The 20,518-nt window shown below is 43.8% G+C and overlaps 1 protein-coding gene across 3 annotated transcripts in view; it reads right to left on the minus strand.

Moving 5' to 3' along the window:
• Positions 1–1,415: 1,415 nt before the first annotated feature.
• The window catches only part of LOC147108739 (transcription elongation factor A protein 2-like), a 69,535-nt gene continuing 50,432 nt past the window's right edge, over positions 1,416–20,518 (minus strand). For 2 of the 3 annotated variants that reach the window (XM_086005502.1, XM_086005501.1), the window contains 3 exons: positions 19,800–19,946; positions 14,769–14,840; positions 11,548–11,736 (listed from right to left, as the gene is read on the minus strand). In XM_086005502.1, the coding sequence (XP_085861628.1) occupies positions 11,563–11,736; positions 14,769–14,840; positions 19,800–19,946 (393 nt within the window). In that variant the 3' untranslated portion in view covers positions 11,548–11,562. Of the gene's footprint in view, positions 2,028–11,547; positions 11,737–14,768; positions 14,841–19,799; positions 19,947–20,518 lie in introns of those variants that run through there. The other variant, XM_086005503.1, reaches the window with a different exon arrangement.

Here is a 20,518-nt window from a genome sequence, read left to right on the forward strand (position 1 = left end):
GAAAGCCAGCATGGATTTGTTAAAGGCAAATCGTGTTTAACTAACTTGATGAAGTTCTTTGATGAGGTAACAGAGAGGGTTGATGAGGGTAATGAAGTTGACGTAGTGTACATGGATTTCCAAAAGGTGTTTGACAAAGTGCCACATAATAGGCTTGCCAGCAAAGTTGAAGCCCATGGAATAAAAAGGGAAAGTGGCAGCATGGATACAGAATTGGCTAAGTGATAGGAAACAAGAGAGTAGTGGTGAACAGTTGTTTTTCAGACTGGAGGAAGGTATACAGTGGCATTCCCCAGGGGTTGGTTCTAGGACCACTGCTTTTCTTGATATATACTAATGACTTGGACGTGGGTGTACAGGGCACAATTTCAAAATTTGCAGATGACACAAAACTTGGAAGTATAATGAACAGTGAGGAGGAGAAAGTGATAGACTTCAGGAATAAACAAACAGGCTGGTGAAATGGGTGGGCACGTGGCAGCTGAAATTTAATGCAGAAAAGTGTGAAGTGATACATTTTGGTAGAAAGAATGAGGAGAGGTCATATAAACTAAATGGTACAATCCTGAAGGGGGTGCACGAACAGAGAGACCTGGGGGTATGTGCGCACAAATCATTGAAGGTGGCAGGGCAGGTTGAGAAAGCAGTTAAAAAGGCTTACGGGAAATTATGATAAACCTGTATAAAACACTGGTTCGGCCTCAACTGGAATACTGTGTCCAATTCTGGGCACCACACTTTAGGAAGGATGTGAAGGCCTTGGCGAGTGTGCAGAAAAAGTTTAGGAGAATAATTCCAGGAATGAGGGACTTTAGTTACGTTGATATACTGGAGAAGCTGGGGTTGTTCACCTTGGAGTAGAGAAGACTGAGAGGAGATTTGATAGAGGTGTTCAAAATCATGAGGGGTCTGGACAGAGTAGATAGCGAGAAACTGTTCCCATTGGTAGAAGGGTCGAGAACCAGAGGACAGAGATTTAAGGTGATTGGCAAAAGAACCAAAGGCGACGTAAGAAAAAACTTTTTTTACGCAACAAGTGGTTAAGATCCAGAATGTACTGCCTGAACGGGTGGTGGAGGCAGATTCAATCACGGTTTTCAAAAGGGAATTGGATAAGTATCTGACGGGAAGAAATTTGCAGGGCTATGGGGAAAGGGCGGGGGAGTGGGACTAGCTGGTGCTCTTGCAGAGCGCGGGCATGGGCTCGGCGGGCCGAATGACCTTCTTCCGCGTTGTAACCATTCTATGATTCTATTCTATGAGTCATTGGGATACAGCGAATCATCCCATCATACATCAAATGTTCTTGTTGTAGGCTAGTTTTAATAGTTATGGTGTATGGAGAACTACTGAAGAAAATTAATCTGCTTCAACATGAGTTATGGCATTTTCTTTTACAATAAGTAACAATTACATCCAGCATCCCAAAAAATCTTTAGTGAATTTTTCTAAAGTACATTTTACAATTGATATAAAGTTTATATATTTTACTGGTAACATCAACTACACTAAACACAGAGTTGTGGAAATGGTGGCAACTATTGATTTTCTGTAACTAAATCATTTTCTATTGAGAGGTTTTTACAACTTCAGTACAAAAATGAGAAAAGGTAAAAAGAAATAGAAAAATTTACAAATATGGAAGCAACGGTTGCTGTGAACAATCATCACATTTTAATTAAAAAATGATCTCTCGACAGATCCATCTCATACTAGTAATGGCATTTTATTATTGAAACCTAAATTATATAAAGAAGTCTTAAAACACACTGAAGTGAAATGCAACTTGCCGTACCATACAATGCATTAATTAACAAAGACTCTTAATTAGAGTACCTGTATAATTTTAGAATACTTAAACTGAGTTTCAAAGGAGTATACTTGCATCAAAGATTATTTACTTTACAACAATATATGTAACAAAATGTGAGATTTAATATACATGATGATCCTTTATAATTTAGAAATTTCATTTACTGGTCCAGCTGCGTCGCCAACAGTGGTCTTCTGAATATTTATTAACAGAACTGAAAAAAACAGATCACTGTTAGGTACTGCTTTACTGTAAGGTAATCAATAAATTCAATAAACTCATTATATACAATACCAGATTAACAGATTAAGATAGAATTATTAAAAAAGTAAAATATGTCTATCTTAGTAAAAGTCTTGTGTACAGTGCAGACTTCCTGTAAGACGTCTGTTTAACTCTTCTCCGTCATGCTTCATTGCACTCACATTTATTCTAATATACACAATTTGTTTTGCTTACCTGATTGGTCGATCCTAACAATCAAACCTCTAACCCCAACTCTCACTTGGTCCTACTCAACCCATCAGAGGGAAACAATCTCATGTTTTGATCAATAAATACCACCTCCTTTGGTGCTCTTTTTATCACTTTCATGTGCTCAGCCAGAAATAATGAAATATAGTACTCAAATAAATGAGTACATTTGCAGTCTGACTGCCCGCAATCTGCCACAGGGCTTGAACACCCATTGCTCACATCTCTATTCCAGGTATTTGTCTGCTAATTTAAACAACCCTTATTCAGAGTTTCCAACTATGATCTGCAAACTAGCTTTAAGTTCTTTATGCGCTTACTTCAACTTTACTTTGTTTGTTGAAACAAATCCAGCTCGCACCAGAGGAGCAGGTATCCTGGTGTAGGAAAGTCAGAGTTGGTGAGGTGGTGCAGGACATTAGAGCAGCTCTGGTTCAGGTGGAAAAGGACCAGAGAAATTATCTGACTCAAGCACAGCATGAGAAATAGCACTGATGCCAAGCACCCGCCAATGACCTGACAACCATCTTAAAAGTTCTCCAAAATGCTTCCTGCACTCTTACGACCATTCCAACATTGAGAGCACTAAGCACTTTAAAAAAAACTTAAAGCCGGTTCTTGCCACATCCAAGTTACCAGTTTTGCTCCTCTTCTACCAGAGTCTCTGGCCTCTTGCACCTTTCCCAACCTCTAGCTCTCTCACATCCTAATGCCTTCCTCTCCCACTCCCCGCCTTCCCTACAGGTCTTAAAACATTTTCCTCTTGTAGCATCTGATGATCAACAGCATCCCCAAGAATCATAACCACACATGAAACTGAAGCTAACTATACAATTAAAAATAAATCCTGCCTATAAGGTAAAGATGGCCTACACTGTGGAGCCACTGCGTCCGCCATCACCAAACCACAGTTACAAACAAAAACATTCAATTCCAAACCCCCCACACATCTGCTCATCCTGCACTCTACCCACACTACCTGACCACAAATTCGCCCCGTTTCCCCACCCCAAAATAATTTCAGTCCTTAACTAAATCTATCATTTTTGTAAAGAAATTCCAAATAATTTTCTTTTAATTTAAAACAAGGTTTCAATCACCTCCCATCTCCTCCAAACCCACACTTAACATAAACTCCATGGCCCCGATATTTACAGCAAAGCGTGGAGTGTGCGGGGGAAACCGGGCAAGGTCGGGGATGCAAAGATCCTGCTGTATTTAATGGCAAGAAGCATTATAATTTTTTTTCAGACAACAGCAGAAAACGATGGAAACACTCAGCAGGTCAGGCAGCATCATGGAGAGAGAAACAGAGTTAACGTTCGAGGTCGATGACCCTTCGTCAGAACTGGAAAAAGTTGGAGAAGTAACAGATATTTAAGCAAGTGTGGAGCAAGGAAAGGGGGTAGGGGAGGAAAGAACAAAGGGAAGGTCTGTGATAGGCTGGAAGGCAGGAGAGATTGAAAGACAAAAGGGATGATGGTGCAAGGCAAAAAGAGATGGTAATGGGACAAGTTAAGAAACAAAAGATGACTCTAACCGAAATGGCACAATCATCAGCAGCGGCCATGTGAGAGAGAAAAGAAAACATGGGGGCCGAGGTTATAGTCTGAAATTGTTGAACTCGATGAGTCCAGAAGGCTGTAAAGTGCCTAATCGAAAGAGGTGGTGCTGTTCCTCGAGCTTACGGTGGGCTTCGTTGGAACAGTGTAAGAGGCCAAGGATGGAAGTCAGAGTGGGAGTGGAGCAGAGAATTGAAGTGACAGGCGACCGGAAGCTCTGGGTCCCGCTTACAGACTGAACAGAAGGAGTTAGAGATCGGGGCTTTGGGGGCAGAGAGGTCGCAATAGGCAGAGGGGAGGCGGAAGGATTCCTTGCGGACCCAGGGGGAGCACTCCTGCTCCTCCTGGCCCACAAGGAGTGCTGTAAAAGGCATTGGGAAACCCGTGCGGCAACTGTTATAAATCAGGCTCCTAATTGCACTGTGGGAGCCTGATTTAAATAGGTTAATGAAGTGTCCCGCTTCTTGAGGGTGGGACATTTGTACAACACAAAACCTTCCTCTATAATAACAGCTACAGGTGTTACGAGGCGGATTGGAGACGTATTCACGGTTTTGAAATTTTTAACCGTCCCCCCACAACCCCCAACCCTCTCCCGACCATCGTGGGGGTATTAATATTGAGGCTTGTACCTGTAAGAATTGTACAACCCAATCTGCATTCTCCAAAGATGAACAGGATAAATGATGAGAGTAGAATAAGATATCACAGCCAAGAATCCGGGCCGTCCAAAAACGGACAGGCATGGGACGCAGGAATCAATCCTTGCCCCTGTATGGATAGGCCCACGATGCGTGTACTATTGGGCCTCATCATCATCAAGCCAGTGAAGAAGATTGGGCAGCTACAATGCCACCAGCAGCCCTCAGGACAGTCCTTAAAGGAGACTGGGAAGGGGGTGACCAGGAAGGGTGGGCAACGTTGAACGGGAAGGGTGGGTAGTGGTCGACAGCGATCGGGGAGGGGAGAGGCGTGGGCCCAGGATGCCTAGTTTTTGCCCACACCAATATGGCAAGTGACGCACTTCCGACTTGTAATGAGCGTGTGCAGTGTCATCCAATTTCTATGCCCACAACTGTCAAACATCTCTCCCCACACTACCCTATGACAGACTGCATAAACTCATAATTAATTCACTACCTACATTTATAATTAAGTTGCTTATCAATCCATATATTTAAAACATTTAAAAATTCATGCATCAATGCACTATATAAATCAAATCAATTAACTTCCTGGCTAATTATAATTAAACTCTCAATTTTCTTCCTAAGCAACTCAGCGGGACATCAAGTAGTATTATAAAAAAGGTATGCCTAGTGCACTTCAACTGTCACGCTCAAATACTGTGCCAAACAGAGGGGTAGACTTCTCAACTGCCGGCGACCCGTTCCTTGCCTGAAAAGCGGCCGAGCAGCCGGTAGCAGTATGCTGGGGACCTTGTGCATCCATCTGCCTGCCTGAATCAACTTTCAGGCAGGCCTCTAAATGGGCGCTCTGTACTCCCGCCCAAAAAGATTTGCAAATCGGGGTTCTACGCCTGCTGTCGGAGCCCAATCGAATCTTTCAACGAGAGTGGACCTGAATTAAAGCAGCGGCAGCTCGAGGCGCCGATTCAAAAACAACATCAAAGAGTGACGTCACAGGAGAGCAGATAAGTGATTGGTTGGTGAGTATTACAGCTCTTTTTTTTGCTCTCGGGAAGGGGGTTAAATTAACAGCTGAGAAACTGTAATTTGCTAGTACTTATTAAATTAATAACTTAAACTAAATAAAATAATCAAACAATAAACCTAAAATATCGATTGAATAAAATCTTTAACTAATTAATTAATAAATAAAACAAGGTTGGAGATGGCAGGGCAGGTGGTGTGTCGTAATTGCAGCATGTGGGAGTGTGGAGAGCATCGCAATCCCGAGCAACCACATCTGCAGTAAGTGTCTGCAACTCAAGGAACTTCGGCTCAGAATTGTTCAGCTGGAGTCCGAGCTGCAGACATTGCGGTGCATCAGGGAGGGGGAGAGTTACCTGGATACTTTATTCCAGGAGACAGTCACACCCTTTAGCTTAAGTAGTACTTTAGAGTTCGTCAGTGGTCAGGGACAGGAGGGTGTGACTGCGAGTCAGGAAGGTATGGGGACCCAGGATGTAGTGATGGAGGAGCTTCAGCCCTGGACTTTGTCCAACTTTCTACCTGTATGGATGAGGAAAAGGACTGCAGGGAAGATGGGTAAACTGACCACGGCACTGTGGTACAGGGGGCTATCCAAGTAGGGGGATAAGGAAGGAATGTGGTACAGTAGTAGTAAGGGACAGTATAGTCAGGGGTATAGATACTGTTCTCTGCAGCCGCGAGAGTTCCGAAGGCTGTGTTGCCTGCCCGGTGCTAGGGTTAAGGATATCTCCTCGCGGCTGGAGAAGAACTTGAGTGTGAGGGGGAGGATCCAGTTGTCGTGGTCCATGTAGGAACCAATGACATAGGTAAAACTAACAATGAGGTTCTGCTGAGGGAGTTTGAGGAGCTAAGGTCTAAATTAATAAGCAGAACCACAAGCGTAATCTCTGGATTTCTACCTGAGCCACGCGCAAATTGGCATAGGGTCAAGCAGATCAGAGAGTTAAATGCGTGACTCAAAGAGTGGTGTGGGAAAAAGGGGTTTCAATTCATGGGGCACTGGCACCAGTACTGGGGGAAAGAGGGAGCTGTTCTGTCGGGACGTGCTGGGACCAGCATCCTGGCGAATCGACTAACTAGGGCTGATAGGGCTTTAAACTAAAAAAAGGGGGGGGGGGTCAGGTGAGGGGAAATTTACAAATCTAAAGAGAAAGGTCAAGGCAATAGAGCAGTGTAGCGATTTGGCAAAAAATAAGCAGAGTGTGACAGGAAGGGACAGGGAGTTTAACGGTAGCAGTGCAGCAGAGAATAAGGTCAAAGCAGGGAATAATGGTACAGTAAAACATTTTAAATTAAAGGCACTTTTTCTGAATGCACGAAGCATTCGTAACGAGATAGACACATTTGTGGCACAAATAGAGATAAATGGGTTTGATCTAATAGCCATTACAGAAACATGGTTGCAAGGTAGCCAAGGTTGGGAACTAAATGTTCCAGGGTAATTGACGTTTCGAAAAGACAGGCAGAATGAAAAAGGAGGGAGAGTAGCCCTGATAATAAAGGATGATACAAGGACAGCAGCAAGAAAGGATCTCGGCTCAGAAGATCAGGAAGTAGAATCAGTATGGGTGGAGATTAGGAATAACAAGGGGCAAAAAACACTGGTAGGAGTAGTATTTCGGCCCCCTAACAGTAGCTGTACCGTTGGGCAGAATATTAATCAAGAAATAGTAGGAGCTTGCAACAAAGGTAATGCAATCGTCTCGGGGGACTTTAATCTTCATATAGACTGGACAAATCAAATTGGCAAAGGTAGTCGGAAGGACAAGTTCATGGAATGCATTTGGGACAGTTTCCTAGAACAATGTGTCATGGAACCAACCAGGGAACAGGCTATTTTAGATCTTGTACTGTGCAGTGAGACAGGGTTAATTAGCAATCTCATAGTAAAGGATCCTCTGGGGCAGAGTGATCATAATATGATAGGCAAGTCACTCTCAAAATTAATGTGAAATTCTAAGTCCAAAACTAGAGTCTTAAACTTAAATAAAGCCAATGACATTGGTATGAGGGGTGAGTTGGCTAAGATAGATTGGAAAAATAGATTAAAAGGTATGGCGGTAGATAAGCAGTGGTTAGCATTTAAAGAAATATTTCGTAATTCTCAACAAAAATACATTCCATTGAGAAACAAAAACTCCACGGAAAAGTGATCCAACTGTGGCTAACTAAAGAAGTTAAGGATAGCATTAGATTGAAAGAAGCTTATAATGTTGCAAAGAATAATAGTAAGCCTGAGGGTTGGGAGAGTTTCAGAAACCAGCAAAGGTTGACCAAAAATTGATAAAAAGGGAAAAAATAGAATGAGAGAAAACTAGCTAGAAATATAAAAGCAGATTGTATGAGCTTCTACAAGTATGTAAAAAGGAAGAGTGTAGCAAAAGAAAACGTTGGTCCCTTAGAGGCTAAGACAGGAGAAATTATTATGGGGAATAAGGAAATGGCAGAAACATTAAACAAATATTTTGTATCTGTCTTCACAGTAGAAGACACAAAAAGACCAAAAATGGGGGGAAACCAAGGGTCTAATGAGGGTGAGGAACTTAACGTAATGAATATAAGTAGAGAAAAAGTACGAGAGAAACTAATGGGACTAAAAGCCGACAAATCCCCTGGACCTGACAGCCTACATCCTAGGGTTCTAAAAGAGGTGGCTGAAGAGATAGTGGATGCATTGGTTTTGATCTTCCAAAATTCCCTAGATTTTAGAATGGTCCCAACGGATTGGAAGGTCGTAAATATACACCGCTATTCAAGAAAGGAGGGGGAGAAAAAATAGGGAACAACAGGCCAGTTTGACTGACATCAGTCATCGGGAAAATGCTGGAATCCATTGTTAAGGAGGAGCTATCTGGGCACTTAGAAAATCATAACAGAGTCAACATGGTTTTATGAAAGGGAAATTGCGTTTGACAAATTTATTAGTTTTTTGAGGATGTAACTAGCAGGGTAGATAAAGGGGAACCAGTGGATGTAGTATATTTAGATTTACAAAAGGCATTTGATAAGGTACCACATAAAAGGTTATTACCCAGGATTAGGGCTCACAGGGTTGGGGGTATAGTAGCATGGATAGGGGATTGGTTAACGGACAGAAAACAGAGAGTAGGGATAAACGGATCTTTTTCAGGTTGGCAGGCTGTAACTAGTGGGATGCCGCAAGGATCAGCGTTGGGGCCTCAGTTATTTACAATCTATATTAATGACCTAGATGAAGGGACAGAGTGTAATGTATCCAAGTTTGCTGATGATACAAAGCTAGGTGGGAAAGTAAGCTATGTGGAGAACACATAGGGCTCGAATTTATCAATGGGGACGTGATGGAGGTAGGACTCCCACTTTTTGGGTTGTAGTCCCGCCTCCATCAACTTGTGGCCAACCCACGCTATTTTCCCTTGATTGATCTTGTTAAGCCCGCTCAGCGGGCTCAGCAAGTCAATTAAGGGACACCTGGTTACTGGTGATGTCAGCGATTGACATTTCATCTGTCAAGAGCTTTTGACAGATGAAAAATCAGCATTTGGCAGCTCTGTGAAGCTGTCAAACACTGACAATCTGTCTTCTAACTTGAGTCCTTCTACTCAGACTCAGTTAGAGAGCTCTCCAGACCAGAAAGCAGAGGCTGCAGCTTTTGACAGGTCAGCGGCCATTCTGCTTTCTGTGCCGGTAAGCTGAGGGACTCCCGAGAACTGAAGGAAGGAAGCCTGCAGGAGAAAGTAAAGGTAAGTAAACTTATTAAAACACTTTACACTTACCTCTGTACAATGCACCCATCACTCACCTGCACAACGGACATCTCAGCCCCTCCAACCCCTTCAGACCGACGGTCCGCCTCGCTAACTTGGCGTGGTTCGGAGCCGTCGGGAAGCCCACACTTCAGGGCTAAAAATAGGGTTTGACAAAAAACTGCCTGTTAACTACCTGTTAACAGGCAGTTAATTGGCACTAATCCCCTTCCCGCCTCGGGGAGGTGGCTCCCAGCACAGGTCGGATACCCGCCTCCAGGGACATTGGCACGGAGGCGGGTTGGGGGTGGGATGGGTTCCTGCCCCCCCGATTCTGCAATTTTCCCACCACTCCCGCCTCCAAACCCGCCTCCACGGGGCTTGGAAATTCGAGCCCATAGAGTCTGCAAAGGGATATACAGGAACCTCCCTTTTTACCGGCGCCTAAATAACTGGAAATCTCTCTTGACCGGCAAACTTCAGGAGTAGGTTCAGGTAAGTTTTACTTCATATTAGTGGCCGTGTAACCGGGGTTCCTGGATCTGTGGCCGTGTAACCGGGGTTCCTGCACCTGTTGCCATGCAACAGGGACGCCTGGATCTGTGGCCATGTACAGGGCTCTCGTACCTTAGTAAGTATATCTCTCTGTAATCTGGACTTTTAGATCAACCGGCACCACGCCAGTCCCGTCGGTGCCGGATAAAAAAGAGTTTCCTGTAGATAGAATAAGTGAGTGGGCAGTAAGTTGGCAGATGGAGTATAATGTAGGGAAATGTGAGGTTATGCACTTTGTTAGGAAGAATAGAAAAACAGAATATTTTTTAAATTGTGAGAAACTTTCAAATGTTGGTGTTCAGAGAGATTTGGGTGTCCTCGTGCAAGAAACACAGAAAGCTAGCATGCAGGTACAGCAAGCAATAAGGAAGGCAAATGGCATGTTGGCCATTATTGCAATGGGGTTGGAGTATAAGGGTAAGGAAGTCTTGCTATAATTGTACAGGGACTTGGTGAGACCACACCTGGACTACCGTACACAGTTTTGGTCTCCTTATCTAAGGAAGGATAAACTTGCCTTGGAGGCGGTGCAACGGAGGTTCACTGGATTGATTCCTGGGATGAAAGGGCTGTCCTATGATGAGAGACTGTGTAGAATGGGCCTATACTCTCTGGAGTTTAGAAGAATAAGAGGTGATCTCATTGAAACATACAAGATTCTGAAGGGGATTGACAGGGTAGATGCTGAGAGGTTGTTTCCCCTGGCTGGAGTGTCTAGAACTAGGGGGCATAGTCTCAGGATATTATCAGGCCATTTAAGATGGAGATGAGGAGGAATTTCTTCAATCGGAGGCTTGTGAATCATTGGAATTATCTGCCCCAGAGGGCTATGAATGCGGAGTCTTTGAGTATATTCAAGGCTGAGTTAGATAGATTTTTGGACTCTAGGGGAATCAAGGGATATGAAGATCGGACAGGAAAGTGGATTTGTGGTCGATGATCAGCCATGATCTTATTGCATGGCGGAGCAGGCTCGAGGGGCCATATGGCCTACTCCTGCTCTTTTTTCTTATGTTCTTATGGAATGCCTTCTGAAAATCCAAAAACACTACATCTACTGGTTCCCCTTTATCCACCCTGCTCGTTACATCCTCAAAGAACTCTAGTAAATTTGTCAAACACGATTCCCCTTTCATAAAACCATGTGACTCTGCTTGATAGTATTATGATTTTCTAAGTGTACTGCTACTTCTTCCTTAATAATGGATTCCAGCATTTTCCAAATGACAGATGTTAGGCTAACTGGCCTATCGTTTCCTGCTTTCTGTCTCCCTCCTTTCTTGAATAGGGGCGTTACATTTGCGGTTTTCCAATCCGCTGGGACCTTTCCAGAATCCAGGGCATTTTGGTAGATGACAACCAATGCATCCACTCTCTCTGCAGCCACTGCTTTTAAGACCCTAGGATGTAGGCCATCAGGTCCAGGGGACTTGGCAAACTAATGGGACTAAAGGCTGACAAGTACTTTTTCTCTAGTGATAGTGATCATTTTAAGTTCCTCCTTCCCTTTTGCCCCTTGATTATCTGCTATCATTGGGATGCTTTTAGTGTCTTCTACCATGAAGACAGATACAAAATATTTGTTCAAAGTCTGCCATTTCCTGGTTTCCCATTATTAATTCCCCAGTCTCATCCTGTAAGGGACCAACGTTTACTTTAGCTGCTCTCTTCCTTTTTATATACCTGTAGAAGCTCTTACTGTCTGTTTTTATATTTTTTGCTAGTTTACTCTCAATCTATCTTCTCCCTCTATTTTTTTAAGTCATCTTTTGCTGGTTTCTAAAAATTTCCCAATCCGCTGGCCTACCACTAACCTTCGCAACATCGTATGCCTTTTCTTTCAATTTGATACCATCCTTAACTTCCTTAGTTAGCCACAGATGGTTCATCCTTCTTGTAGAGTCTTTCCTTCTCACTGGAATATACCTCTGCTGAGAGTTATGAAATATCTCTTCAAATATCTGCCACTGCTTATCTACCGTCTTACCCTTTAACCAACTCTGTCTTCATACCTTTATTTAAGTTTAAGACACTAGTTTCAGACCAAGTTTCTCACTCTCAAACTGAAAGTGAAATTCTATCATGCTATGATCACTCTGCCCTACAGGATCCTTTACTATGAGATCATTAATTAATCCTGCCTCATTACACATTACCAGATCTAAAATAGCCTGCTCCCTGGTTGGTTCCACAACGTATTGTTCTAAGACACCATCCCGAATACACTCTATGAACTCATCCTCAAGGCTACCTTTGCCAATTTGAGTTGTCCAATCTATATGAAGATTAAAATCTCCCATGATTATTGCAGTACCTTTCTTACAAGCCCCCATTATTTCTTGATTTATACTCTGTCCTACTGTGTAGCTACTGTTAGGGGGCCTATAGACTACTCCCACCAATGACTTCTTTCTATTACTATTTCTTATCTCCACCCAAACTGATTCTACATCTTGATCTTCCGAGCGAAGATCATTTCTCACTACTGTACTGATCTCATCCTTTAACAGAGCTACCCCATCTCCTTTTCCTTTCTGCCTATCCTTCCAAAATACCCCTGAATATTCAGTTCCCAGCTTTGGTCACCTTGCAACCACGTCTCTGAAATGGCTATCAGATCATACCCATTTATTTCTATTTGTGCCGTCAATTCATCTATCTTGTTACGAATGCTGCGTGCATTCAGATAAAGAGCCTTTAATGTTGTCTTTTTACCATTTTTCCCATCTTTTACCCTATTTGCCGATGCAGTCTTATGTTCTGTCCCTTACTGTCAGACTCTGGTTATCATTACCCCTATCGCTACTCTGCACTATTGCCTTGTCCTTTCTCTTTTAACTTTCTAAATTTCCCTTCACCTGAACCCTCCCCCCACTATTTAGTTTAAAGCTCTTATCTACAGCCCTAGTTATTCGATTTGCCAGGACACTGGTCCCAGCATGGTTCAAGCGAAGCCTGTCCCAACGGAACAGCTCCCTCTTTCCCCAGTACTGGTGCCAGTGTCCCATGAATTGAAACACATTTCTCCCACACCAATCTTTGAGCCACGCATTCATCTCTCTGATCTTATTGACCCTATGCCAATTTGCTCATGGCTCAGGTAGTAATCCAGAGATTATTACTTTTGTGGTTCTGCTTTTTAAATTTAGCCCCTAGCTGCTCATACTCCCTCAACAGAACCTCTTTCTTAGTCCTACCTACGTCGTTGGTACCTACGTGGACCACGACAACTGGATTCTTCCCCTCTCACTCCAAGTTCCTCTCCAGCCCCGAGGAGATGTCCTTAACCCTGGCAGGCAACACAGCCTTCGGGACTCGCGCTCTCGGTTGCAAAGAACAGTATCTATCCCCCTAACTATACTGTCCCCTACCACTACATTCCTTTTTACTCCCCCAACTTGAATGGCCCCCTGTACCACGGTGCTGTGGTCAGTTTGCTCATCCTCCCTGCAGTCCCTGCTCTCGTCCACACAGGCTGAAAGAACCTCATACCTGTTGGACAAGTGCAAGGGCTGAGGCTCCTCCAATGCTACCTTCTGGATCCCCATACCTGCCTCACTCGTAGTCATACCCTCCTGTCCCTGACCACGGCCCAAATCTTAATCTAAGGGGTGTGACTGCCTCCTGGATCAAAGTGTTCAGGTAACTCTCCCCCCTCCCTGACGCATCGCAGTGTCCGAAGCTCGGACTCTAGCTCATCAACTCTGAGCCGAAGTTCCTCGAGCTGCAGACACTTACTGCAGATATGGTTGCTGTGGATCACACTGGTGCCCACCAGCTCCTACATGCTACAGCTGCAACACATCACCTGCCCTGCCATCTCTATTGTATTTTATTTAGCTAATTAGGTTTTCAAGTTTTGAATTATCACTCAATTGTCTATTTATAGTTTTTAATCTAGGTAATAACCTTGTCTAAGGTATTACATTTAGTTATATGCTTTAGGTCTTTACTGTAACTTAGCCCACAAGTCCTAGTTTAACTTTAACTAATACTCTTATTTACTCTTAAATCCTCTAGTTTATCGTACGCAGCGGTTTGGGAGATTCGCTAGTTTTTAATAAAATTGTCTCGGTATAGCATGTATCCGGTACACTTTGTTATGAATGAAAGGCAATCTTAAAAAAGTGAGAAAGAATCTGGATTCTGCAGAGTGGGTTCCAGAAATTTGGAAGAAGCTACAAATGCCCTCTAATTGGCTTCAAGAGTTTACATGCTGCTACAATTATCTGGATGTGCCCGTTCCCCACAGGGAGTACTTGAGCAGTGGCCTTAAAAGGACAGCGCAACACCATGGGAGATTTGTTTGTTTAAGTTTTAAACTTTTGATATCTGAAACATTTTCTAAATACGAAAAGTATTTCTCTTTAACAAGGGTCACAAGACAATATAAATGGCGTGATAACATATTCAGTTTGGGATTATCTTGATCTGAACCAAAGGCTATCGAGTAGCATAAATAACTTTACACTTGCAAAACATGTCAAACCTTATTCTCCATTTTTTTAAATCCTGTTTCCCCCCCGCCCCACGCCAAACACCCCTCTTGACAGCAGCATTAGTTTAAGGTACTGAACCATGGGCACCAGCAGCCCTTTAGTACCCACCCAAGTGGTTACTCTTCATGTTTGAGATGAGATAGTGTGTCAGCAGGCTACTCCACCATGAGAGACATCACAATCCTGCCTCATCCAGCACCTATAGGTATGCACTTTCTACTAGGGGTTCTTGGAAAGTAGGAACCTTTACTGACTGTTTAATCTTTTTAGCCAGGGATTCGTAGGTTGGTTATAGTGCCCACCCAGCTAAGATCAGCTACCTTAGTACAGATGGTACCTGGGTCCTCTCTGGTATGGCACAATACTTTGGCAGTCAGTTACCCACTGAGAGAGCTCTAATGAAACATTCTAAGTGCTATTCCACATATTTTACAAAATTACTTAACTACAATAAGAAAAAGTACCTTCCATCTGTTGCCACATTCATTGCAAAAAACAAATGTAGTCATGGGTTCATCAGCACTCCGTGTTTGAACCTGGAGAAAGAGGAGAGAAATTATACATCATAAAATTGAATTTTTCATAAAAGGGCAACATTTCAATTCTCATACTTGTTAAAACTGATTAGATCAAATCAGATTCTACTCATCAAAGATGTGAATTGCAACCTCTACAGCATATCTACTTTATCAACTCATTTTGAAGGACTCCATTTTAATCCTGCGTCACTGGAAGCAGAACTTATCAAAAGCAGAAACCGCTGTGTTCTGCGGGGATCTTGCCTTCTTAACAGTAAATGGATTACTCCAAGGCCTACATAGGCAAGAATGAACTGAAAAAAAAATATATACATTGGTACATATCTAAAGATAGTTACTTATTTACCAAGAGTTGTATTTAACTTTTAAGTGGATTTTTATTTATAAATACCAACTGAGAATAATAAAAAAAAAATTATTCGTTCCTGGGATGTGGGTGTCACTGGCAAGGCCAGCATTTACTGGCCACCCCTAATTGCCCTGGAGAAGGTGGTGGTGAGCCGCCTTCTTGAACCGCTGCAGTCCGCGTGGTGAAGGTACTCCCACAGTGCTGTTAGGGAGTTCCAGGATTTTGACCCAGAAGGAACGGCGATATATCTCCAAGTTAGGATGGTGACTTGGACGTGATGGTGTTCCCATGTGCCTGCTGCCCTTGTCCATCTAGGTGGTAGAGGTCGTAGGTTTGGGTGGTGCTGTCGAAAAAGCCTTGGCAAGTTGCTGCAGTGCATCTTGTAGATGGTACACACTGCAGCCACGGTGGTGGAGGGAGTGCATGTTTAAGGTGGTGGCTACCTCACTATCACTTCTCTCAACCCTCCACTGTCTCTAAATTGTCTGACTGCTTGTCCGACATACAGTTCTGGATGAGTAGAAATTTTCTCCAATTAAATATTGGAAAGACCGAAGCCATTGTTTTTGGTCCCCACCACAAACTCCGTTCCCTAGCCACTGACTCCATCCCTGTCTCTAGCATCTGTCTGAGACTGAACCACACTGTTCGCAACCTTGTCATATTTGACCCTGAAATGAGCTTCCGACCACATATCCGCAGCATAACTAAGACCGCCTACTTCTACCTCCGTAACATCACCGTCTCTGCCCTTGCCTCAGCTCATCCGCTGCTGAAACCCTCATCCATTCCTTTGCTACCTCTAGACTTGACTATTCCAATGCACTCCTGGCTGGCCTCCCACATTCTACCCTACATAAACTTGAGGTCCTCCAAAACTCGGCTGCCAAGTCCCATTCACCCATCACCCCTGTGCTCGTTGACCTACACTGGCTCCCGGTTAAGCAACGCCTCGATTTCAAAATTTTCATTCTTGTTTTCAAATCCCTCCATGGCCTCGCCCCTCCCGATCTCTGTAATCTCCTTCAGCCCCACAACCCCTTAGCACCCCCCCCCACCCCCCGAGATATCTGCGCTTCTCTAATTCTAGCCTCTTTATAATCAGGAATGCTCATCGCTCAATCATTGGTGGCCATGCCTTCTGTTGCCTAGGCCCTAAGCTCTGAAATTCTCTGCCTCGTTTTCCTCCTTTAAGACACTCCTTAAAACCTACCTCTTTGACCAATCTCTTGGTCACCTGCCCTAATTTCTCCTTATGTGGCGCAGAATCAAATTTTATGTCTTTTAATACTCCTGTGAAGCGCCTTGGGATGTTTTACTATGTTAAAGGCGCTATATAAATACAAGTTGTTGTTGTGGGTGGGGTGACAATCAAGCAGGCTGCTTTGCCCTGGATGGTGTGGTGCTTCTTGAGTGTTGTTGGAGCTGCACTCATCCAAGCAAGTGGAGAGTATTCCATCACACTCCTGACTTGTGCCTTGTAGATGGTGGAAAGGCTTTGGGGAGTCAGGAGGTGAGACACTCGCCGCAGAATACCCAGCCTCTGGCCTGCTCTTGTCACCACAGTATTTATGTGGCCGGTCCAGGTAAGTTTCTGATCAATGGTGACCCCCAGGATGTTGATGTTGGGCGATTCGGTAATGGTAATGCCGTTGAATGTCAAGGGGCGGTGGTTAGGCGCTCTCTTGTTTTAGCTAATCTACCATTGCTTCTCTATAAAAATGAAGTGTTCATTTCAATTCAAGTATTTTTCATTAAATATTTTAGGAATAGTCTAATACTGATCTTGTTAAAAAAAATTGAAGATTAAAACAATTTTTAAAGCAGAGCTGTAAATAAATTTCAAACTAAAAATGAGACCTGGCTCATGTGGTTGGTCAAAGATTTACACAGAAATTACAACACGGAAACAGCCCCAACAAGTCGGCGTTTACTCTCCACATGAGCAAATAGTCCTAATCACATTTACCCACACTGTTCTCAACTCCCTTTCTTTCATGTTTGAGCAACGTACTGAAATTCTGGTTAATAACCTAACAATATTAGGCCACAATTATCTTTGATATCTACAGTATTAGATCAATAAGTTTTACTTGTATCGCATTTTATTTGTATAGCAAACGTAAAAAATACATTGTTGAACAAATTGAGCATCAATACCACCACTCTTGTGGTTACAGTTACATGCTCTCTTGATTCACCTTTTACAGGAAGTCTTTATAGGGCCGACTCAGTGATCCCAGTTAAAAATCACTGAAACCCACTATAATGGTATAAATCTCACACTGAGAGTGGTGATGTGAAGCCAGCTCAGGATCTCATTTGAATATACTTCCTGGACAGCTTGAGGCTTGCACAGGGAATGGAATGAAGGAGGTCCCAAAGGTTGGAAGCACACCATCTATAAAGGTTTGCTGCTCAAAATTAAAGGCAAGCAGCTACTTAAACATGTAACTACATACATGGGGATAAAATGTTGGAGGGTTCACAGAATTTTCCAGCCTTTGCAAAGGCTGTATGCAAGGTGCAAGAAATGGTGGGTGAGGCCAAAAGGATGGTCATGATGAAAGCACAAAGAGACTATGGACAAATGTCAGAGCACAGCTGCCCATCAATCCATTTGATGACCGGCAAAGTGAATCTGCTGTGGCATGAGGTGGCTTCGAGAAAGACTAGCTTGTTTGGTACACCCCAGGACACCAGAGCACCATGCCTAGTAGGAGGCAGCATCCCAGCTCAATGCTGGCTACAGTACCTGGGAACAGATGCAGGAGAAGAAGGCACACTAAGAAACTTGGCAAAGTAGGGCTAACCAACAGTACTGTATAACAGGTAACTGGCTCGAGCCTTCAAGCCACAAAGTTGTCAACCTTTTCAGTTTGTAGTTCATCCATGTTAAGTCCTTGCAGAACCCTACAATTCTTTCATTACGCATCCATACCTCAGTAGAGCACAAGATGAAACATATAGGGGGAGAAATTGGGTGAGTAGCGCCACCTGTTAGCGCCTAAAGAGGCAATCAGTGGCTGTAGCGCCACTGGCTGCGCCTCCCGCGATATTCAGGAGGGGCGCTAATGGTGGCGTTAGCCTGTTCTGCTGCGCCGCCACCGATGACGTCATTGGTGTGCGCAGCGCCCCATTCGCGATATTTGGTAGCGACCGCCGCAGTTGCGCCGTTCGCTACCCGCGCCCGGTTCACGGGGCCTTACTGTGCCGGCGGCGGCGCAAGTTAAGGTGGAGGTGCGGGGCGGCCGCTTTTTCGGCGGCCGCCTGCCAGCACCTCCGTCCCCGGCCTCCTAACCTCCCCCCCGCCGCGGCATTGCCGGCTGTTTCCCGAGAGCCCGGCACTTCTCCTTGGTGCCGGGCTCATTTGCCGGCACTCGCGAGCGGGGATCGCGCTGTTGCAGGCACCTCCCCCTTAACAGTGGGAGGAAGGCCTGCAGTACCGCAGCGTGCCGTGCCGCAGCGTGTGGCGCTGCGGTACGTTGCGCTGCGATAATCAGTTTCAGCGCCCTAAGAGGGATGCGGAGCGCCTCGAGCCTCGCCCCGTGTCCCTCGAGGGGCACTGAAACTGAATTTCTGGCGATCGGTATTACTCCAATCGCTGCGCTAAATCCTGCGCTCAGGCGACTTTTGCGCCACTTTGGCGCCCCAACCCAATTTCTAGGCCATAATTTATAGCCTCGTCACATTCACATCTTCCAACAGCTTCATGCATTATAATATACAAACATGGTCATTTCTGGCACCCAGATTGGGCATATGACAGCCATCAGTAATCCATTGTACTTGGAAAAATGCACCAGTGCAGTGTCATTGGGTAGCTGTGTACTACTAATCAGGGAAAGGAGATGAAAGTGGTGTCTACGGTGAGTAACACATCCGTCATCTATCCGATCCTTTTGTGGCAGCACATTACCTAATATTGCAGTGCTGACTGGGAATGACAGTTGAGGTCCTTGCTGACCTCGAATAGTGTTATTCTGAAGCTTCAAGTTGACTGAAGGTGTCCTTGAAGCAGATCGTAAGCTCTGCCCAGAGGCAGTTGTTCATGGTAATTAGTAGGTAGGTGTGCCAGGGTCTGGAGCCTGTTTATCTTCCTGGCTTGCCTTCTTTCATCTTGAACTACCTCAAATGTGAAATACTGCTTTGGGGATGTCTTTAAAAACAAGTGTGAGAAAAAAAAAAAGTGTTCCCAAATTATTGGAGGGGAATAATAAAAATGTGGCAAATATGGAGAAATTGTTTTAAAAACTTTACTTTAAAAATAACAGTAAATGTAAAAATCTACAAAGGCAATTTAAGAGCCTCTTCATCCACAGAGTTTTCCTTACTTTCAATCCAAATAGGCATTGAAAGGGGAAAAAAAAGCAAACCTGGCAAAAATTGTCCTTTGTATTCATATAAATCACCGAATCCGAGGCCTGAATTAGGCTAGTGCACAAAATGGGCACATGTATTTCAGCTTACTAAAAACAGAAGGGCAGAGTTGTAGCCTGAAAAATGGTTCCAAACCTGTTCTCCCAATTTAATAGTTCCTCTGCGCAACCTGCGCACCAATGCTCAAGACCATTTAATCGGCCCTCATATGTTGACACCGCTCTTACCTGTGTATAAGTACAGTTGTTCTTCTTGCACTTTCCGCAAGTGAAGAGATCAGTTTCGGTACCACCAGTCTTGGCCATCTGGTGTTCTCTGATAGCTTCATTTGTTAAGGCCTTCCGAATCTCTCTCAGTTCGTCACTTGCCATTTCCTTTATTTTTTTTGAAAAAGAGAATCATACGGTAAAATATGTTGCATAAAAATTTTTGAGCCCAGGTTACATGGATTTCAAATATCTCTTATAAAAAGTTTTATCCCTCCAAACAGGTTACCAAAATTTGCTTTTGTAAAAGTCCCTACCTGGTAGAAAACGTGTCTAATTACAGTGTCAATTTTCAGCCCTGTCGAGACCCATCAATTCAGGTCTCTCTTCACACCAAGAAGCCACTTAGCTGATATTGGTTAAAAACACATCAAGGAGCAATTCCATGTGGTTCAGCATCCAGCCGACCCAGGATCTGTAACTGCAGTCAGTTTCCTACTGCTACTGCCCAAGAAATGCTCTCCCTTCACTACTGCTTGATAACTGGTCTTTAATACAAGACCACTCTCTGTCGACTGGCCAGCATATATACAACCACTTTAAAATGGCTGCCAAGTTACACAATTGCAAAATAACAGGTTTTCAGGCCCAATGTATTTTAAATGTGAGATGATCACTGCATTTTATCTATTTTGATAAGATTGTAAAGGCTTGAGTGATGATCAGAGGTAACAGATTCT

This window comes from Somniosus microcephalus, chromosome 13 (genome assembly GCF_052327205.1).
Source record: "Somniosus microcephalus isolate GS21.2 chromosome 13, FLI_Smic_1.0, whole genome shotgun sequence".
Taxonomy (NCBI): Eukaryota; Metazoa; Chordata; class Chondrichthyes; order Squaliformes; family Somniosidae; genus Somniosus; species Somniosus microcephalus.